Source organism: Pagrus pagrus, assembly GCF_965226575.1.
Source record: "Pagrus pagrus genome assembly, chromosome: 17".
Taxonomy (NCBI): Eukaryota; Metazoa; Chordata; class Actinopteri; order Spariformes; family Sparidae; genus Pagrus; species Pagrus pagrus.
This window is the reverse complement of record NC_140201.1, coordinates 21,252,336-21,272,429: the sequence shown is the minus strand read 5'-3', so window position 1 is coordinate 21,272,429 and position 20,094 is coordinate 21,252,336. Positions and strand designations below refer to the sequence as shown.

The following is a 20,094-nucleotide window of genomic DNA, read 5'->3' as shown; positions in this document are numbered from 1 at the left end:
GGTTCAAGTGTGTGTCTTTTAATCAGAGCTGTATTTTTTATTATTGTATATCGTGTATTAGGTCTTTGTTGTGGTATATTTATGCCTACAAAGTAGTAAGCTAAAGTCTCCACAACACTTTAACTGCTATTTTAACCACTTTTCTGACAATTTTTTCAAAAGGCTAATTATTTCATTACACGTGAATGCAGCATAGTTGTTGAGATGTCACATTTAAGTAGTGGCAGCCATGAAAACCTTCATCAGAAACTTAAATATATATATATATATATATATATATATACATATATATATATATATATATATTTATATTTATATATGTAAAATGTATGTTTACGTTTTCTTTATTCAGTTTCAGATGCCATCCTATTTGTGAACAAAACTGTTATCTTCCTGGAAGTGGGTCATATTTACCTAACATTTATGTCAGCCTGTTACAACAGTCAGACGCACAGACACGCACACATATACGTAAATCCTATATGAAAAATAAACAGTGGCCTCAGGATTTCTATGAAAAGGCTTACTTGGCTGTTTTGTCTGCCCTGAAATGGCCAAAATGAACTTGTGCATATTCTTTACTGAGAAATAGATTTTTTTTACAAGGCTCCCTGAAGGCAGCATCAAACCACAGGAGAACTATATTTTTCTGACCATATCCAGAGGTTGAGCAACTAGGTTTTACATATTAGGATGTAAACCATATTCATGTAACTGGCCTGCAGGTTTGGGAGAGACAAAACTAAATGCTTGAAACATATATGAGTTGTTAACTACATGGAAATATACATGTAACTTCTGAATTGAGAAAATATGCCGATTAAAGGTGCTGTATGTAGAGTTAGTCACCTGTTGAATTCATACTCAAGACAAACAGGGGGTAGCATATCACCAGACAACCACTAATTGCTTTTAACTGTAGCTGCCATTAGCTAGTCAGCTCGGTCAGCTTTGCATCTAATGGTCCAACACAATACATAGACGTCATAACATCATTCTGTTTGCATTTTAGTGTGTTTTCAAGTAAAAATTCTCGCATATTGCACCTTAAAGCAGAATTGGTTTGTGAATAAATGTCATTTAATTTCCCCTCCAGCATTAACTTTCCTTGTTTTGACATCTCAAATGCTATGGACCACGGCATCACTCCGGTGGTTGATTTTGGGTTAAAAGTCTGGTTTCTAGCGAGCATAAAAAGGAAAACTAGACACACAGATCATGACACATACACAGACTTAACAGCTTGCATTGCCACCAGCAAGACTTTCTTTAATAGTGATGGCCAAAGTGAACAGTGTGACACAGCCACCATCACTTTGGTTAAAGAAAATAAACATAGTGGAACAATGAAAAGATAAAACAAAGCACTTTTTTTTTTAAACCTTCTTCCTTCTACACAAACTTATAAAAGCAACTTGAGAATTGAATTCACAACACCAGAGCGATCCACGAAAAATACTTTTTTTTTTTCCCCAGGTAGGCAACATGACAGCACGACATGGTCAAATGGTTCGGGGGTAACCTTTTCCCAACACAACACATTCACAGAATCCTTCCTGGTAGAAAATATAGGAAATCAACTGAATATGATGGGAAATATCAAGGAGGTGCCACTCAACAAAAGTCTGTAACAAATAAATAAATGTGTGAATAACACAATCAGTCCAACTGACCACCTGCTGCCTTGTCATGATCAGCTCAGAACCTTGTAAACACAACACCGTCTGAATATGTTCTAATGACGGAAAAAAAAACAACAGCACTCGTCGTCTGCTAGCTACATCGACCAAAGTATGGATGGAAACCGAACATCAACACTTGGCACTTAAGAACTGAAATGAAATAAACAAAGAAAACATTCCTCAGTATGTTAATGTACATTGTTGTAAACAACTAAATGCCAACTGTAGGGCACGATAATAGACAATCAGTTTGGTTGGTGTTTGGCATACCAAGACTGTGTCACCATGAAATGACATGCACCATGTCCAGTGTAATGTATTCCCTTTTAAGTCTGTAAAATTGTGAACAATTTGTTGGAAAAATAAACATTGAACGTGTCTGTGGTGACACTTTTCGGCCTTTGAATACTGAAATTGTAAGAATGTGAGAAATCTTGAAGGAAAACCAGGCAAATCAGCGTTGGAGAGAGAAACGCGGCTTTGAGGCTTGATGCTTTTAGATCCCAGGATTGCAGAGTATGTGGTTTTTGCATCTTAAAAAGACAAACTGCAAGGCACTGTAAAATCTGCAAATAATGGTAACGACCGGTTACCTCGACATCATTAAATCCAGTGAACAATATGACCTAACGGGCTCTAATTTGGTCCAGAGGGAGAGGGGAGGCGTCTGCAGCAAACAGGTGGACGTTAATGCGACATTTTGGCAGTGCCAGGTCGAATCTAGCAGTAGCATTCTTTTTTTTTTTTTTTTGAGGACAGCAATACATCTGCTTCATTCACTTACTGATAATCCTGGAGACTTTACTGTTCCAGCACTAAGAGAACAAATCGTATTGGAATATCCGAAGAAAACAGCAAACTGTTCAATATCACATTGTCATAACCGAACTGAAACATTACAAAACAAACAATCACTGATTTAAGTTAATGGTGATAGCAAAACATGAACAGTTTTACATTCACGTATCTCTCACAGGGCTTTACTTTACAGGTGAGATTCAGACTCCGATCTGAACTGAAAACACGTCTTCTTGCCTTGATATTAACCATCACGGAAAAAGCCAATTGTATTTGAAAAGAAAAGTCTGGGTGTCAGTTCACTAGAGAAGAAAATATGGCTGTAAGGGGGTTCATACTGACACCAAAAGAAGACTGACACAAAGCGATGCACGATGGCTCTTCTGTAGACATTTGGCCGACAAACTGTGTGTTCCTTTCTCCCCCTTCAAACAGATCACTCTGTCTAATGGCTAAATCCCAAAACTCAACAACAAAAAATAAGAAACTCATATTGTACACAACCCCCTAAAAATAATAGTTCTCATAATAGAACCAAAAAAAGGAGCCAAATACACAGATGTTAGGAGGGGTTGTGTGCACTGTGTGTGTGTCATTATGTGGTACGTTAGAGTGCAAAACCTGTCAGGGGCTGGTAAACAAATCAAAAACCAGAAATAACCCAAAACCGAAACCGAGAGCTTCACCAAGATAAAGAAAAGAGACAAAGTTCTGTCTGACAAAAGTGTGGGTGTCACAGTCACTTTTTGAGGGGCTGGTAGACTGAGGCGTTGGGGTCCAGGGACGAGGGACTATTGTCCATGAACTTGGAGGAGTAGTGCGGGGTGACGGGGCTGAGGTTGCTGCCGTCTGAGGAGTAGGACAGGCTGGGCATCACTGCCATCACCTCTGCTATCTTCTGCTTCAGCTCTGCAATCTCCTGCTCCCTCTGGTGGATCTGGCCTGGAGGAGACGAAGGAAACAGAGACATTCATGTAACAGCATGGAGGGCAGAACAGGGGGACATTTGTACTGAAGTGTCTTTGCAAATTGAATCCTTGACAGATTTATAACTTTCCAGTGTAGGTGGGTAAAGAGAGCCCTTCCTATACACTGGCATTAGAGCTGCAATGATTAATCCATTAGTTGTAAACTTTAAACTCAATTGCCAGCAGGAAAGAAAAGTCTTTATAAGGTCTTTAAAAAAGGTATTTTTATTGTTTCTTTCCTTTTCTATGACAGTTAACTAATTATCTTTATGTTGTGGACCCAACAAGACATTTGACGACTACACCTTGGGCTTTGGGAAACATTGATCGACATTTTTCACCATTTTTAGACATTTTATGGACCAATCAATAAATCCAGAAAATAATCTACAGATTAATCAACACTGAAAATAATCATTAACTGCAGGCCTAGCTATATGCATGACATCCTTTATCTTGGTTTATGTCATTCTTAGAGCTTGACCAACTCAATGCAGATATAAGGCAGTAAATAATTCTAATATCAATATTTCGGCCGATATTTCATATTAAAAGGTTCATTTATTATTGCAAAAGATACAGCATTTAGAAAACAAAACTCGACACTTCTTATGGTACTTTTGACAACCTTCTCCGCCACATAATTCACTGTAAGATGGGGCTACTATTAGCTAACATGCTGGCTAATACTAATTGTGTTAGCTATTAATAGACTGCTACGCTGCTCTCCCATTATAGTGCTTATTTGACAGGTCACAGCAGGCAATAGCTAATCATATTAGTAACAACTGCCCACTAAATGGAGCTGAGCCATCATTAAGGAGATTCATGTCACTGGTGCTTTCCCTGCTATGACAAGTCAGAATGTCTGCTGGGAAAAAAGGCCTATTACAGTTAGGTTACCTCCGCAGTATAATGGTAACTGTAGTGTGAAAAAGATTTTTCTCAGGAGCTGTTGTGATATCAACATTATAAGTGAAACACTAAACATACCACACTTTCATCTTTTACTATTAACACAGCAAAATAGAAAGACCTGAATTTCTCATTTCAAACTAGCATGGACACCAGACCCAAATCTGTTGGAACCCATGAGCCGGGCCAGTACAGGTCAAGTATGTCACCTCAGTTGCTATTTTGTGCTGTGCTGTGCTGTGCTGTGCTTGAGTGAAAAAAAGTGATAAGTGATAATAAGTGTTGGATCTATTGTCTATGTTGGAGCTATATGTCCTGTTAAGTGATGGGGTTTGTCATTTACGCAACAAGGCTTTGAACGCAACACAGAGGCTATTTGTTACTTACACTGTACTTGTGTGTGATCAGGGTAAACAGGCAAGCTGTAACCACGGTAACAACTTCAGACATGAAAAAACAGAAGGCCTGTCACGTTCAGGTTGGGCTACTCTCTCGGTTTTGGACAGAAAAATGAGGCGCGACCGCACTCCTAATACTGTTCAGTATGAACTGTAACATACATATGTACATACGGTCTACATTTCACTGCTCACTGTAATATTAATATGCAGTGTTTGAATAACTGGCTTGAATGTACCTGTTGGACACAGGTGCTGGTCTGTTTTATATGTATATAAAATACAAAAAAAACGTAACTTTTAAAACACTCATTTGGAGAAATCATTTGATGTTTTATGCCTTAAATAAATCAAACTAGCAGACATGAGATCTCTGCTGTAAACATTCAGATGTGCTGGGTTTAAGTGCTGAAGAGTAATCATTTAATCCTGTGGGTCTGTGGCACTGAGAGCAGCCAGAAAGACACACAGGAAGAAACCACTGTAGGATCCCGCGAGCAAGCTATGGAATGGAAACACAATCAGTGCTGCAGTGTTTGTGGCTTTGTGGTGTGGTGGTAATGGCTCAGGCTTATTGAGGCAATTTCCAAAAGCAGAAATAATTATGCGCAGACACTCGGTCACACCTGGTTAGAAATAGTTACGGCAGGGTTTGGTGTGGTTTCAGTCGCTGCTTCCTTGTTTACCGTGGCTTTTTAATATTCCATTATCTGCTGACTTGATGATGATGATGGCTCCAAGCTTAACAACTGCAAACTGTTTTTTATTGCTTTCTCATCATCGTGTAAGGATGGGTGATTTCACCTTCTGGTCACTGCCTGTATAACTAAAAAAGTTCCATTTTCAACTTCTCTCTCTTAGATCATTTGTCGCTCCCGTCAAGCGCTTTGCATAATTTGTTACCAATTACCAACAGTAACATCACAGCCCTCCAGCCAACAGCTACCTTGTGCTATCTCCAGCTGTCTCTTAGCGTCCCCCAGTGCAGAGAAGAGGTCCAGTTTAATCCTGGTCTCAGCGCTCAGGCTGTTCTCCAGGTGCTGGGTCTTCTCCTGCATGGCCGACAGCGCTGACATCAACACCTCTGTGTCCTTCTCATTCTCTTTATACTTCCGCAGCTCCTGAACATGGCAGGATAGGAAAAGGAAAATGAATGAGAGAAGAGATAAACACTCATCAAAAATGATAAGCTACTAAATGCTCTTATTTTCTAAACAAAGCTGTTACTGTGCTAAATGTCTGATGCTCTCCAAAGGCACAGGAGGTCTATTCATTTAATTACATCAATTACTCAAACTTAAGAGGCATATAATTTGAGTGAAGTGATCGCATTTGTTTCAAAGTCAAGTACTGCAGCAGCTTTCGACTGCAGATGAGAGCACATTTACAACTCCACAGCATTTAGATAATCTATTCTACAGTCTGTTTATCTTTCACCAAAATTGTTTTCTTATCAGATAATGAGTTATTCCTTCTCACCTGACACTTGCCCTCCAGATCCCTTATCTGCTCCTCCTTAAGTTTCATGTCCATGCTGAGCTTCTTACACTCTGTCTCCAGCTCTCTGATGCGACCACGCAGAGAGTCAGTGGACTCCACTCTGTTTGACAGGAGAGAAAAAGAACAACTCTGTGAAGAGCCGGAAGGCACTACACCTCCTGTGTTGATATTTACAGATTCAATCTGTTCAAATTTTAAGTTCATTTAGACAACACAAAGCTGGGTTAGATAATGAGATCATGATACCTTGTTGCAGCAGCTAGTGCTACCGCTCTGGCAGCAGTGGCCTCTTCCATCTTCTTCCTCTTCCTCTCCTCAGCCAGCTGTTTCTCAGCCAGGGCACGGGCCTCTTGCTCAGCCTTTAGCCTCTTCTCCAGCTGGGAGATGGTCTGCTTATCTTTCTGCTTGGCCTGGACGGCACTGTGGAGCCTAAAGAGTGGAGAAGATCATAGTCAACCTGGCTGGATCATGATACGCACTTAGCACAGGCTCAGAGATTAAATGTGCAGTCTCTGAGGGATTCAGACCTGGTATTAACGTCCGTCCTGAGTGATCCGATCACAAGAGGACACCTCGAGACCGTCAGTTCACACCTGACATTAACATACATCTTGAGTGACCTCTTGTGATTGGACCTTACTTTCCTGCTCTTCATGCAAATAAACACGATAATCACTTGAAGAAACAGAAGAGATCTTTCTTTTACACAAATAAAGAAATATCTTTGTGTATAAAGTTTGCCGAATTAACAAGAAGGCTCAAATAGAAAGAATTTGCCACAGCCAGCATTGCACCAAATTGAAAAAGTGTTCTTAACTGAACAACTCACAAAATTGAGCAATTTTTTTAGGGAGTCTGGGGACTCTCTCCACAGGCAATAAAGAAGTAGATTGTATTGGTTACTGTTTACTGTATTTGTAAAATTCAACATTGTCTTCTGTCATAAATTTAGTGTAAATGATGAAATCAGCTGAAACAGTGTTCAATCAGCTGCTAAATGTTTGCAAGTAAGAAGCGCGTTAGACACAGAGGCAGACAGGCTGGTACAGCAATGCTGCGACAAACTTTTGACAGTGAAAGAAACGACTTAATATATTGCATTTAATGCCAGATTTACAAGAACACATGAATGATTCAGAATTGGTCGTAGCTGTTTCGCAGAGTTTAAATTTCTCCTCACTCAGCAACTCTTAAAATCACACTATTCGTAGGGGAGTCTGGGAATATCATGGTTACTTATTCAATGGTTAGTTGAAACAGACGGTGTATTCACAAATGTCTGCTGCCAACATTGGCAGGTTAAGAGAGCCCATAATACTGTATACGTTACATTGAACCACATGGAAATCAGACAGCGTGTAATCCATTCTGCCTGTTGTTGCTGAGTAGGCGGTCTTTTGGTGTGGCCGAGGACATGTGTGAACACACTGCTAAAAGAATGCGGTCGCATGCGGCCCAGACCATATCTGAATGTGGAGTGATCGGATCTCAAATGTGTCCTCAATGCACCTTGGGGGTTCTCATGGGTATTCATTTCAATTTTACAGCCTCTCTGCCCCTTTACTGGCATTATAACTCAAACTGAAATCCTTTGATAATGTTTGTAAATACACCTCAGATTTAAAAGGTTTAACCTTTAAGGTTGTTCACTGATAACACATCATTACACTAGCAGAGAAAGCAATGTTTGTGTATCCAGGCTTAGTCAGAGACCTCTGGAGAAGGAGACAGGTTCAGTTGTTACATGACCTACAAGTAACTTATAGAGATAGACGTCATAGACTTAATCTGCTTTTAAAGCCCCTGTGCTTCAAACACAGTAGTTTGTGCAATGTGTTCAGCCGGAATTGATACGTGATGATTCCTCTGTGGCTTTTTGTGGCCTTTTTTTTAAGGAGGAAGTGACGCACTGTGAATGGTAGCTGAGCTGATAACAGTGTTGTGGGCGAGGGGAGCTCAACTGCTGACACTTGATTTGTCAGGTGATTCAGTCAGTTGAGTTTGAAGGTATCATGTTAAAAATGTTTTCATACATGTGCTGAACCCCTATGCAGTCTTTCCTCGAAGGCATTCATAGTGTTGGATTTTATTTTTTTTTTGTACAAAAAAAGTGATAGAAGTAGTTGCGTGAAGAAGCGAAAGTATCCTTTTCCTCCACACAACTGACTAATCATGGCGTGAAGTGGGGCGTGCTTGCCAGAGTTTCAGTTTTTTGGAAAGTTTCTGTGGTTGAAAGGGTGTGTGTGTGTGTGTGGGGTTTCAGATGCTGTTCGACTAATTTACGCGAATGACACCTTTAAAGCCATCCTAGAAATGAGTGCTCTCACACAATGTATGCCTTGGAGTCGAGATTCAAATCAAATCTCATACTCTCATTTACATTAAAACCACTCTGATTATTTCAGATTAAAATTAAATCTAATCTAATCTAAATCTATCTAAAACTGTGCTGGTAAAGGAAATTCCTCTGAGATTATTTAGGATGGCTACAACAGTACAGTATGCTGTAGCGCCATTGTTGTTTTGTTTTTGAAGATTACTCTTATTGTAGGAGCAGGATAATGTTTCATCTTAGACAATATTTCATTTCGGTACCTCCCTGTCACCTGCACTCTCTCTCCTCTTGCCTCCTGGGTGTGGCCACAGACCTGGCAGCGTTTTCCACTAGGGCTGTTAAAAATATCAATAAATATCGGTACTGAATATCTGAAGCTGTTTCAATACTAATTTTCCACAGTAGCAATACTGATACCAGCTGTGCTTTCTCGCTCTCTCGTTTCCGACGGCAGACTGCACTGTCCGCATAAGCCCGCCTCCTCCCACTCATCTGTCTATGGTCAGAAGTAATTTGTCTTAAAAGCTGTTGTGCTTAACACACAGTACACAAGTCTTTTTATATTAATCTGTATTTAAAATCTAAAATTTTCTGCCCTCAATGTTACAGTATGCCATGTTTTCCCTGTGGTATCGAACAGTGTATCGTATATTGATATTTTTCAAGGTATTTTAGAAATTCCAGTATCGTGACACTTTTTTCTTTCAGTTGGGTATACCAGGCTATGTGACATTTTCCTGTGTGGTATTGTAAAACTAGGCAAAATTCAGATTTGATTCTGGGACACATTGTACTTTCATTGATTCTGTGAAATGGGCGATAGTGGATAGTAGAGAGAATCCTCTTGTGTTTTACACAGTGCTTTTACATTGTCGAGTCTCTTCAGCGTAGCCGCTCTGGGACGCTTCTTACAGTGGTATTTTTTAACATGATGCGAAGTGACGTCACATGCTGTCGTGGTGGGAGTCAGCCAGGCCCTGTGGGTGGTTTGTCATTATGTGGTTCGCTCGAAAGCCATACATCTATCTGAACATTACGCCAGGAGCAATTCATGCTTGTACAGGACAGAAAAATGAAGAGGGGATGAAAATACATTAGCAAAGCTCCAGCTGTTCTTCAATGCACTGTGGAGATCATGTTTTTGAATACACCCACAAAACCCTCCAAAAGCCAGTACACTGCTCCTTGTTTGTTTTTTGTTTTCATCCCTTAACTAACCAGCTCCCTACCTCAACATGCTGTCGAGGAAATTATATTTATTGCGTAACAACTTGAGTTGATTGTCAGGGTTACGGTACATGCACCCACTTGTTTTGTAACAGCTCGTTGTCCTGGCGGAGCTGGCCCAGCTCCGAGCGAAGGCTGCGGTCCTGGCTGCTCAGAGAGGAAAGCTGACTCCGCAGCTCTGACTCCAACTGCCTGTTGGCCTGAAGATCTGCCTTGAGACGCTTCACATCCTGCTCCAGCCTTTAAGAGGAGGAAAAAGAGAGGGCCATGGCATCATCAAAAGGCAGCTACAGGAAACCACATCAGCAAAGGCAAACGAGGAGTGGGTATTTGAAAGGGGTGAACAGTGGGTGTCTTACCGTACAAGAGCGTCGGGCTTGCCCAGCTGGTTGTTGGGGATGCAGTTCTCCACTGGGTCCTTCTGCCCCTTCCCTGACCCCTTCTGCTTCTTCTCATTCTTACTGGCTGAGGAACCTGGCGGCACGCTGCCGTTTGATGAGCTGTGATTCCGCGGAGACGAGTTGGAAATGTTGCCCCCGCCTCCGCTGGCGTTTTTGTAGTTCTTGCCCCCCATTTCCTCTTTAGAAGTAGAGTGTGTGTTGGTTTCGGCATGTGTGTTTTCTCCTGCCAGGTCGTTATTCAGTCTCTTTGCCCCGGCGTAGTTCTCTATGTACTCTGTCTCCTGTAGTTTGGAGTCCAGTGCGTGTATAATACTGTTGTTATTGATTCCAATTGTGTTTTGTTTTTTGCCCTCACGCTCTTTTCCAGTACTGTCCTTCCCTTTTTCCCGGTACTCCAGTTCTGGTAACGGGACTGTGGTGCTTTTCTTTCCAGGAGGTGCACCGTTTTGTGATATTACTGTGGGCTCTACCTCTGAGATGCCTTTAGCTAAAGCAGCTGAAAGAGAGCAAATACAGGCAGTGTTAGAAGACGCTGGACAGAAATAAGCAAATCCTAAATCAAACATGGACTGAATGATGGCTTTTTAATTCGGTTCATTTAGGCTGGTGTGAAAGCTGTCAAATTGAATCTGGTGCCAACCAAATAAGAGGACTGAGACTGCTTGAAAAGGTGGGTCCCTGTCTGCTTCCAAGCGGGCTCTGGTGCGGTTCGTTTGTGGTGTGAAAGTAAGGGTTACACCCACACCAAACACTGGATTTTTGATTAGAGATATGTGATTTTAGCAGAGTTCTAAAAGCTATTACTAGGAAATCAGTCTGTTGCCTCAGGAGCTGTTTGTGACACCAAAAAAGATAAATAAACACATATGGTTCAGTAAAGGGCAACATTTTTTTCCTGTGCTGGTCCACGTAGCACTGTTAATGCAGGATGAGATCACCAAAACCGTCCAGTTAATGAGTTACTTGACAATCTGTGAGACATCATGTTTCTCCGCTTAGTTCTGTAGTTGCTGATTTTTCCCCCATTGGTCCACACTATATCAACAGAACTACAGGTGTGGAAGCAATAGGGTTGTAACCAAAGCAGAACTTTGTCAGTCAAATCCACATCAGCCTAGATGAGACTATCAGATTTCAAAACGTGAAAGTAAAAGTGGGCACAAAAGTTCAGTGACAAATTCCAGCGCACCATGGAGCGGCTCGCCTGCCCAACAGAGCAGTGGACAGCAGTAGCGGAGGTTGTACCACCATCTGGTTCAAAAGAAGTTTAACTGACTTCACTGACAGTCATCACTGGAGCAAGAAGAATGGAGTTGTGCTGCCCTGTGTTTCTATCACTCCTCTCCACTTCAGCAGTGAGTTTTGTGGTTTGTTGTCATTTAGAGACTCTGTTTGTAGCTTGCCACCCTGTTGCTCCTGCACTGCTGTGTGTTCAGTGACGCAGCTAAAAAATCAAAGGTGCAATGATTCGACTGACAAAATGTGAGTTAATTGTGGGCCTTCTCCACTCACACCATCGACTTTTAAGGTGCAGCCCTAGAAGGAAACGTTAAATGGACAGTTTGCTCCAAAATTAAAAAATACATATTTTTTCACCTTGATTATCTTGGCTCATGATTTCTGGAGAGAGAGTTCTGTTGAATCTTTCAAATGTCATTGGCCGCGTTTCCCAGATTCGTTAAGAAGCTCTTAAGTGCTAAGATCTTCTTAGGAGCGCTCTTAAGAACGCTGTGAAAGAAGGATGTGTTTCCCAGAGTCGCTCTTAGCTTAAGAAGATCTTTCACTAAGAAGGAAATGTAAGATCGAGCTGACCCACTCTTAACAGCCTTCTTAGCGACCAAATGCTCAGTGATCAAGCGCGTCAGGGAAATTTATATCCTCCACTTTGCGAAATAATAAAACAATGCTCAGTGTTGAAATGCGCTCATAGCTGCGGACCACTGGCGCAAGAAAAAAAAAATAAGAAAATGGTAGATGAAAAAAAAACTTTTTATTGAATTACACGTTTAACTTTTCCGCAACATCTGCATATATGAGTTTATAGTACTACACATAAAAAAAACAACAACCCTGTGGCATTTCACAGATATCAAGGGAACAGATGTATTAAACTCAGCTGAACCTCATCCAGAGAGGCTTCCCCTGCTACTCTGCGTTGCCAAAGTCCGCGCGTGTGAGAAACCATGGCTGCAATACAGCACATTCTCGCTGCGAACCAACAGCGTCGCCGTGCGCGAAGCCAGACGGTTTACATAAATGCATACGTGCGTCAGCACTTCTCCCCTCTGGACGTGCTGTCAGACCGGGCTGTCCAGGCAAAGTACCGGCTGCCCCGTGCGGAGATCCAACGGCCGTTGGATCTCTTTGCCTGGACAGCCCGGTCTGACAGCGCGCGCACACACACACGCACTTATGCGCTGATAAAGAGGTGGGTGATCGATCTGCCTGGCATCGATTGATTCAGCACAGCAGCAGCGCGGTGGACAGCTCCCATTAAGAGCTTCTTCAGAAGCTTCTTTGGCTTGATCTTAAGGTTCTCCTAAGAAGGCAGTTAAGAACGCATCTGGGAAACACCCGTATCTTAGCGCTCCTTCTTAGCCGAACCCTTCTTAAGAGCCTTCTTAAGTCCTTAAGAACGATCGAATCTGGGAAACGCGGCCATTTTTGGTGAGCACCACGAGCCTGGTACCATCTCATTTCATTATAATCAAGAGAAAGATGTGTTTTTGATTTTGGGTTGAATTGTCCCTTTAAAATTATAAATTATGTTGGAAATTAAAAAGGTACAGAAATAAATACTCTCTTTGGACACTTTATCAGGTACATCTTCTGTATAAAACCTAGTGCAATCCAGTACAGCTGCTCTGTCACGTCTTCTACGTTTACAAGGCTTTTTGTTTAAACAATCTGCAAGGAGTTAAGTCAACTACATGGTATAAAGGAGGTCACAGTAAGTGGCTTTGATTGTATAGGCCTAGACAAAGTCAGCCACTGAATTGGTTAAGTAACCCACTGCATGTTCATCTGGTAATATTTGCACCCTTGTTCCCTTCTCATGGGTGTCCTGACACCTACTGTCCTACCTACTTTTTGGTTGTTCAGTCTATTGTGTTTTATTTTGGTAATTTTTTTCATGCATATGTGTCAATGTCTTACCCTCTTCTGCCTCCCTCTCTTGTCTCTGCAGCATCTGTTGCTCTGGAGGTAAAGCCTGCTGTAGAAGCTGCATGTAGAATTCATTCTCTTTCTGCACTTCCTTCTGTTTCCTCAGTCGCATCTTGTAGCTAACGTAGCTCTTAAAGCCGAAGCCCAGAGTCACCACTGGATAGCCGATACTAGGAGGTGAAGAGAGAGACACATAGTCAGCTTTTAAGGACGAGTATCTTATATTTTTAGCTATGAACTATTAAAGGATGTACTATTTTTTCTGACAAAAGTTTGACAAAAGGCTCCATATGGTGTTTACCAGTGAGCAGCAAAGGGGCGACACAGGTCTACATGAAAGTTCTTCAGATCTTTGAACCGTATGGCAGCCTCGATGTACACAAATAAGATCCACAGCGATACAGTGGGTAGACAGACTCCTCTCTCTGTGTGAAAGTAAAAGACGAAGGGAAGAAAAAAATATATATCAGCACTCTTGAAGAAACTTGGCAGCCGTGAATTTCTTGCGCACCGAGTCTTTGAGGTGAAAGTGACTGTTTTGCTGGCAGAGATAATAACAGTCGGCAGAAAACTTGGACTAACCTGTGTGCCAGACATACTGGACCCATACGTAGGTGCTGGCAGCGAAAAACAGCCATTGGACGGGGATGAAGAGGAGGCAGATGATGTCTGACGTAAACGCCACACATACGAAGAAGACAGAGAACGCCTAAGAGTAGGAGAAAGGCACAGACAGTTAAATACGCCTTGACAGTGGTGCAGAGATACAGTAGTTTCTGTGTGGAAAACATGGATATACACATGTGCACTAATGTAGAGGCATGTATGCACAAGCATAGCCCCGTCACACTTACACATTAACATGTGCATTAAAAACACACTCAAAAACCTCATCTTTCCCAACCATCAAGTTTGACAAGTATGATACCATCTAAGCAACCTTTATCCCATTTATCCCATCCCGTTTCTTTGCTACGACATGAACAGTACAGAGGCTACAGGTTGGGTAAAAACATGCAATTTAAAAGGTGCACTAGGTAGTTTTGCAACGACATTTTAATCAGAGATTTTCACTGACTGATTTCTTATGCCTTAACAAACTAAATAAACAGACTGACCTTCAAGGACAAGATACTTTAATACTGTTTTACTTTGTTTATATGTGGCGGACCCTGCCACCTTTCTAGCTTCAAACAGTGTTCTGGGGACCTTATTTTCCTCTGAGAACAGCTTGTTTATTCAGATATTGAAAAACTAAATATTTCAGAGTTTGTATTATTACCTCATTAATATTGAAAATATTACAATTCATATTTTTAAATTTCTTCTCCAAAACGCTGTGTCCCTTTATTGTCAGGTGGAAAGGGGGAGGGGAGGTTTAGGGTCATACAAACAGGCTCTTACCAGTCCCTGATATCTGAAGGAGTCGTAGACACTTCGAATGAAAAGCCAGAAGGGCCACAGGTACTCAAACCTGAACTCCAGCACAAAGTCGGCCAGCAGAACTAACACCCACACCACCAGGAACTTCAGATACAGGAACGTGCTGCGGGAAGAGACAAGATAGAGAAATCAAGATGGAGAAAATCAAATGGAAGACACAAGAACGTGACAAAGACAGGATGCTAAACAGGGTTTACAATGGATTTAGATGGTATCATGACAAGCGCCAGGTTTATACAACAGTCTAATGTTTATAAGAACGACATCTTGGGTGTGACTGAAGCATCACCTCAAGGTCTTACTAGATTCTAAAGCAAATTAAAAGGGGCACTGTGCAGTTTTGGAGAGCAAATTCAAACTCGGAATTTTAATATTTACAATATTAATTATTACTATTTTTTCCATAACTGAATAGACACGCTGTTCTCAGAGGAAAATAAGGTCCCCAGAACACTGTTTGCAGCTAGAAAGGTGGCAGGGTCTGCCACATATAAACAAGTAAGTAAAACAGTATGAATTGTATTGTGCTTTAAGGTCAGTTTGTTTAGGCATAAAAAATAAGTCTCTTTTGATTAAAACTACATAGTGCACCTTTAAGGTCACTTCTACAGTGCAACCATGAGCGTGAATACAAATCTGGATATTCCCACTAATTGTGTTTCTATCATCAAATTAACTGACTGAGATAATAATGGTTGAGAAACAGTCAAACCAGTGAAAGAGAGGTAGATAGAGAGAGACACAGAGAGAGAATGTATACAGTGACATGTCTGGACATGTTCTTTAAAGCACAGCTGGTGTCTTTTTTTCTGGCTCGCCATCAATCAATCAATCAATCAATCAATCAATCTATATCTATAGGAAAACAGCTTGCTATTTTGATATTGCATCTCCTTAAGTAGGCCTAAGATGTGCGCTTTGCATGTCCCAGTTAAACCTGATTGTTTTGCTGGTAATGTTTGATCGGCGTATTCCAGTTTCAGACCTCTGGCAGACAAAGCACAGGTGAGACCCCCGCCATAGCATCACCCCGGACTTCAAAAGAAGCGCTCCTGACGCTGCTGCTGTCAGCTCGAGCTAAAGCTTCATTATTCTCACAAGTTCATGCTCTCTTTGTTTTAGCTGAAGGGGTTTCCATTGTGCACAATGTGTTACAATTCATACTTAATGTCCAGAGTCTGGCGGCCAGCTTTCATGTCACATATAGCCAGAATTTGAATTAAAAGAAACGTTACCTAGTCGGGGACAAATCACGTACGAGATGCCTTCTAAGTAACGTTAGGCCGATAATTTTAACAATACGCGGGCATGTTCAGTTAGCTCCTTCTGTAGCTCCTAACCAAAGCGTGCTAAAATATGAATGTAGCAGAAGCTGGCAGCCCCGTCTTGACATATGCAGAGAGGCGCCATTGTTATACAATAACGTCCCTCCAGCCCCTTTTTTGTACCTGCTATATATACCCTCGGTGATTCGGTTCCGTTTTAACGGCCGTCGGAGTTTGCTGCAGTCCGCATTGCGCCGCTTCATCCTCCCCCTGTTGATTCACTTGTGATATCGGTCTGGTAACTGGAACTGGAAATGTCATTCGCTCATCCTAATTTTCACACTTCTTCAGTTATCCACCATTGTTGTTGTTTTATGCACATGAAACAAAGAAATAAATAAAAACAGTCCGCGGAAGGCCCTCCCCTTTTCACGACACGCTGCGTCCTCTTGCCTGCGCTTGACGTCATGACGCCGTCGGTGGCGTAGCAAACATGGATGCCTCCAACGAGTCGAGACGTTTCTCTGAGTTTTAAATATTTAATAGTCGTTACTGGGCGGTAAGTGTGTCAATAACGGGTTATATTGAAGCTATTTTATTATATAAGCTACCGTTTGTTATGTATACGCCACTGGTGCATAAAATGAGCGCACACACACGATGTTACGTGTTAAAACGTATCCATGCTGACTCCACGTTTGTTTGGCAAACTTGGTCAGGCATTTAACCATGCTTGTGCTCTCTCAACAAAAATGTGTTTTGCCTCAAGCCTATTCAGCAGCGACTTCATGACCAGTCTAGATATACATATATGTTCGACAAAGAAGTTCGTGGTGTAATATGAATGCATTTTGGGGAGGTTTAGGTGAAACATGCAGGAACCAGGTCTACAGTGATGGATACACTGAGAGACAAAAAACAATCACAAGTTTTAAATGAGCTTTGGCATTTCTTGATGAGAATGAGAACGCATTGCATTTACATACATATCGTGATGTTTTTTGCTTTTGTTGGTTTAAAGTGGTTGTCCCCAGCACAGCATCTAATTACCGATCTACACTGGGTTTATGTTTCAACAGATGATCATGGACGAGGTAGAGAAAATGGAGCCATCTGCTGTGGAAATAGAGAAGGAGGAAGAAGAGGACAAAGAAATGGAAGACGAAGGAAGAGATGATTCTGGAGATGAAGAGAAAGATGGAGATGATGAAGAACAGGAAGTTAGAGATGCTCCGGAAAAGGCAGAAGAGGAACCACTTCCACTAGGAACCATTTCCAAGGCAGAAGAGGAACCACTTCCACAAGGAACCACTTCCAAGGCAGAAGAGGAACCACTTCCACAAGGAACCACTTCCAAGGCAGAAGAGGAACCACTTCCAAGGGCTGCAGGTAAAATTGAGAGAAAAATTCCGCCGTTTGCAAAACCCAAGGAGAAAAGGCCAGATGATTGCCTGAACCTCAACAATGAAGTGGTGAGGATGAGGAAAGAGGTGAAGAGGGTGAGGGCTTTGGTCATCAGGAAGCTGACGCGACAGATGGGCGCCCTGAAGAAGAAGAAGGGGAAGGACACAGAGATTGAGAGGAATCAGAGGAGAGCTGCCAGACTGCTGGAGGAGATCCACGCCATCAAGGCGCTATCACCGGACCTGGTAGGTTTTCTAATTAAATCTTTGTATTCATAATTTTTGGACTACTATTCTGTAATATATTTCAGTGCAAATTCAAATAGCAAAAAGGTAACTCTAATTGATGATACTTTTTCTGATTGGATTATCTATTAACCCATTGCCAGGTCACAAAGACAGCTATGCAGAGGAATCTCAACTTTGAAAAGGAGTGTAAAAACCCCAACTCTACTATGTCTGACCGGGCCATAGCACGCATCGCCACCCACCCCCAGTTCAACAAGAAGATCCAGGACATTAAAATTGCTGTGAAAGTATTCAAAAACGAGCGGATGAGGGGTGGAAGGCTGGTAGAGAAGGAAAAGGTGCAAAATAAAGCCGAAAAGGTGCAAAATAAAGATGTAAAGGTGACTTCACAATCCCCTGACAAAAGAGTGGAAAGACCAAGTGAGAAAGACGAGGTGGACATTATAAAGGGTGAAAAGGAAATCATACACAATGAGGGAGGAGATGGTATTCTCATAGACACTACAGATGCAACTATTGCTCAACCTGTAAAGGAAATGGTCAAAGCAGCTCATTCAGCTGTTACTGCTGGTGATGAAAGGAAAGACTTGCAGTCCAAGCCTAAGAATGTAAGACCAGCATCAGTAAAAAGTAGTACAGTAAAGGACATTGTGAAAAGTAAACCTCAAAGTAAAGATGCAGGAAAGAAGCCCATTCTTAAGCCTGCACCTGAAGTGCTTCAGAAAAGTGATACAGATGAAGACGAGAGTGATGTAGAGTCATCAGATGATGAAGAGAAAGAGTACTTTGATGACAGCACAGAGGAACGTTTCCACAAGCAGTCCTCCCAGTCAGAGGAGAGCGACGATGAGGATGACTTCTTTGTTGGAAAAGTGAGCAAATTCAAGAAGAAGAAGAAGAAAGGTGTAGAAGAGGGGAAGGCGCCTGAAGTTAAAGTCGGCCCAACAGACGAGGTCCAGAGTCAACTTGATGAGCTTGAGTCTAGGCTTAAGTCCAAAGCGACCTCGTTTCAGTCTGTGTTTTGTTCTTCTCTCTCCATGTCTAAACCTGGTGGGGGCAGGGGTTCAGGCAGAGGGAGAGGTGGGGATAAATTTAGAGGCGGAAGAGGTGGAGGTGGTCTAAATAGAGATTTTAGTCAGCAATCCAAGTTTCAAAAGCAGGAGAAGGGAGCAGACAGAAATTCAGGGTCCAGGTACAGCAAGCCAGAGTCGTCAGAGAAGGGTTTCCCCTCTTTTGGCAGAGGGAGGGGGCGAGGCAGGGGAGGAGGTGCCTTTTCCCATCAGGAGCCACAGCAGGCACTGCATCCATCCTGGGAGGCCAGTAAGAAAAGGAAGGAGCAGCAGGGACAAATCCTGGCCTTCCAGGGGAAGAAGATTAAATTTGACGATGATGACTGAGCGGTTTCCTGTTTGTTTACTAATGCTGAATGCATACCTTTGGTTGGGTGTCTCACATGCCATATGGGGTGATTGTTGTTATCTGACCCACAAGTGATTTGTAAAGGTTTACCAACTTGCCCTTTTGTGATCTCAGCATAGTTCAGTGATGTGTGTTGCTGGGCATAAACTGCATACGCATCCTTATGGCTGGAAAACGACAAAAACCTGCAGGTTTTTGTATAAAACATCAATAGAAATGTGTTGTTAAAATATTTTTATTACTAAATACAAATTCATTCCAATTTGTGAAAGACATCACCTGAAGCATGTCAACTTTTGACTGATTTGTAATGATGCCAGTTCTATAAGAAATTATAAATATTGTTTTTTTTAATGTATTAACCTTTACACAATTTAACCGCTTTGTCTGAAAGCTTCAGTTATTGCGTAGTACACATTTTCTGAAATGATGTTTGTTATACACATGCATATTGATTATCTTCTGCAGGGTTCGACTTTCAGCGAAATGACTTTCACTGTTTTTGGTACCTGCCTGTCACAATTGTATGACTTTACACAATACAAAGTTTATATTATAGCTATGGTTTTAATGTATTTTGATGCCTTTGTTTCTAGAAAACATCATTAAATCATTGTGAAATGTTATTTCATTCGTGAAATTGTAAAAGCAACACATACATTAACATTATTACATAGTTTACTGTTTATTTAGTAAGATAATCTACTTTGTTGCAGAGCTCTGCAGCCATTGGTCGGTTACGGCTACGTCACACGTACACGGTGCCCTTTACGCATTGACGACCAATAGTAGCTCACATGCTAATCTGGTTTAAAACTGTCGCGGGGAATCTGAGCCTCGCACTTATAATATATTTATACATTGTCTGCGTTATGAAGACAGATGATAAACAGGATATAGATGGATACAGCCCGGTATACACCGTG

The 20,094-nt window shown here is 41.7% G+C and overlaps 2 protein-coding genes across 2 annotated transcripts; one reads left to right on the top strand and one right to left on the bottom strand.

Moving 5' to 3' along the window:
• Positions 1-1,235: 1,235 nt before the first annotated feature.
• maco1a (macoilin 1a) lies at positions 1,236-16,527 on the bottom strand. Its single transcript, XM_084379353.1, has 11 exons — positions 16,281-16,527; positions 14,794-14,935; positions 13,972-14,098; positions 13,691-13,814; positions 13,381-13,559; positions 10,183-10,720; positions 9,905-10,063; positions 6,508-6,690; positions 6,241-6,361; positions 5,708-5,882; positions 1,236-3,422 (listed from the first exon to the last, which is right to left on the bottom strand). Exons 1-11 carry the CDS (start codon positions 16,358-16,360, stop codon positions 3,220-3,222), a joined length of 2,031 nt encoding a protein of 676 aa, XP_084235479.1. The 5' UTR covers positions 16,361-16,527; the 3' UTR covers positions 1,236-3,219.
• Positions 16,528-16,571: 44 nt separating this feature from the next.
• srfbp1 (serum response factor binding protein 1) lies at positions 16,572-19,794 on the top strand. Its single transcript, XM_084379354.1, has 3 exons — positions 16,572-16,656; positions 17,177-17,746; positions 17,890-19,794. The coding sequence occupies exons 2-3, from the start codon at positions 17,177-17,179 to the stop codon at positions 19,144-19,146; spliced, it is 1,827 nt and encodes a 608-aa protein (XP_084235480.1). The 5' UTR covers positions 16,572-16,656; the 3' UTR covers positions 19,147-19,794.
• The last annotated feature ends 300 nt before the right edge of the window (positions 19,795-20,094 follow it).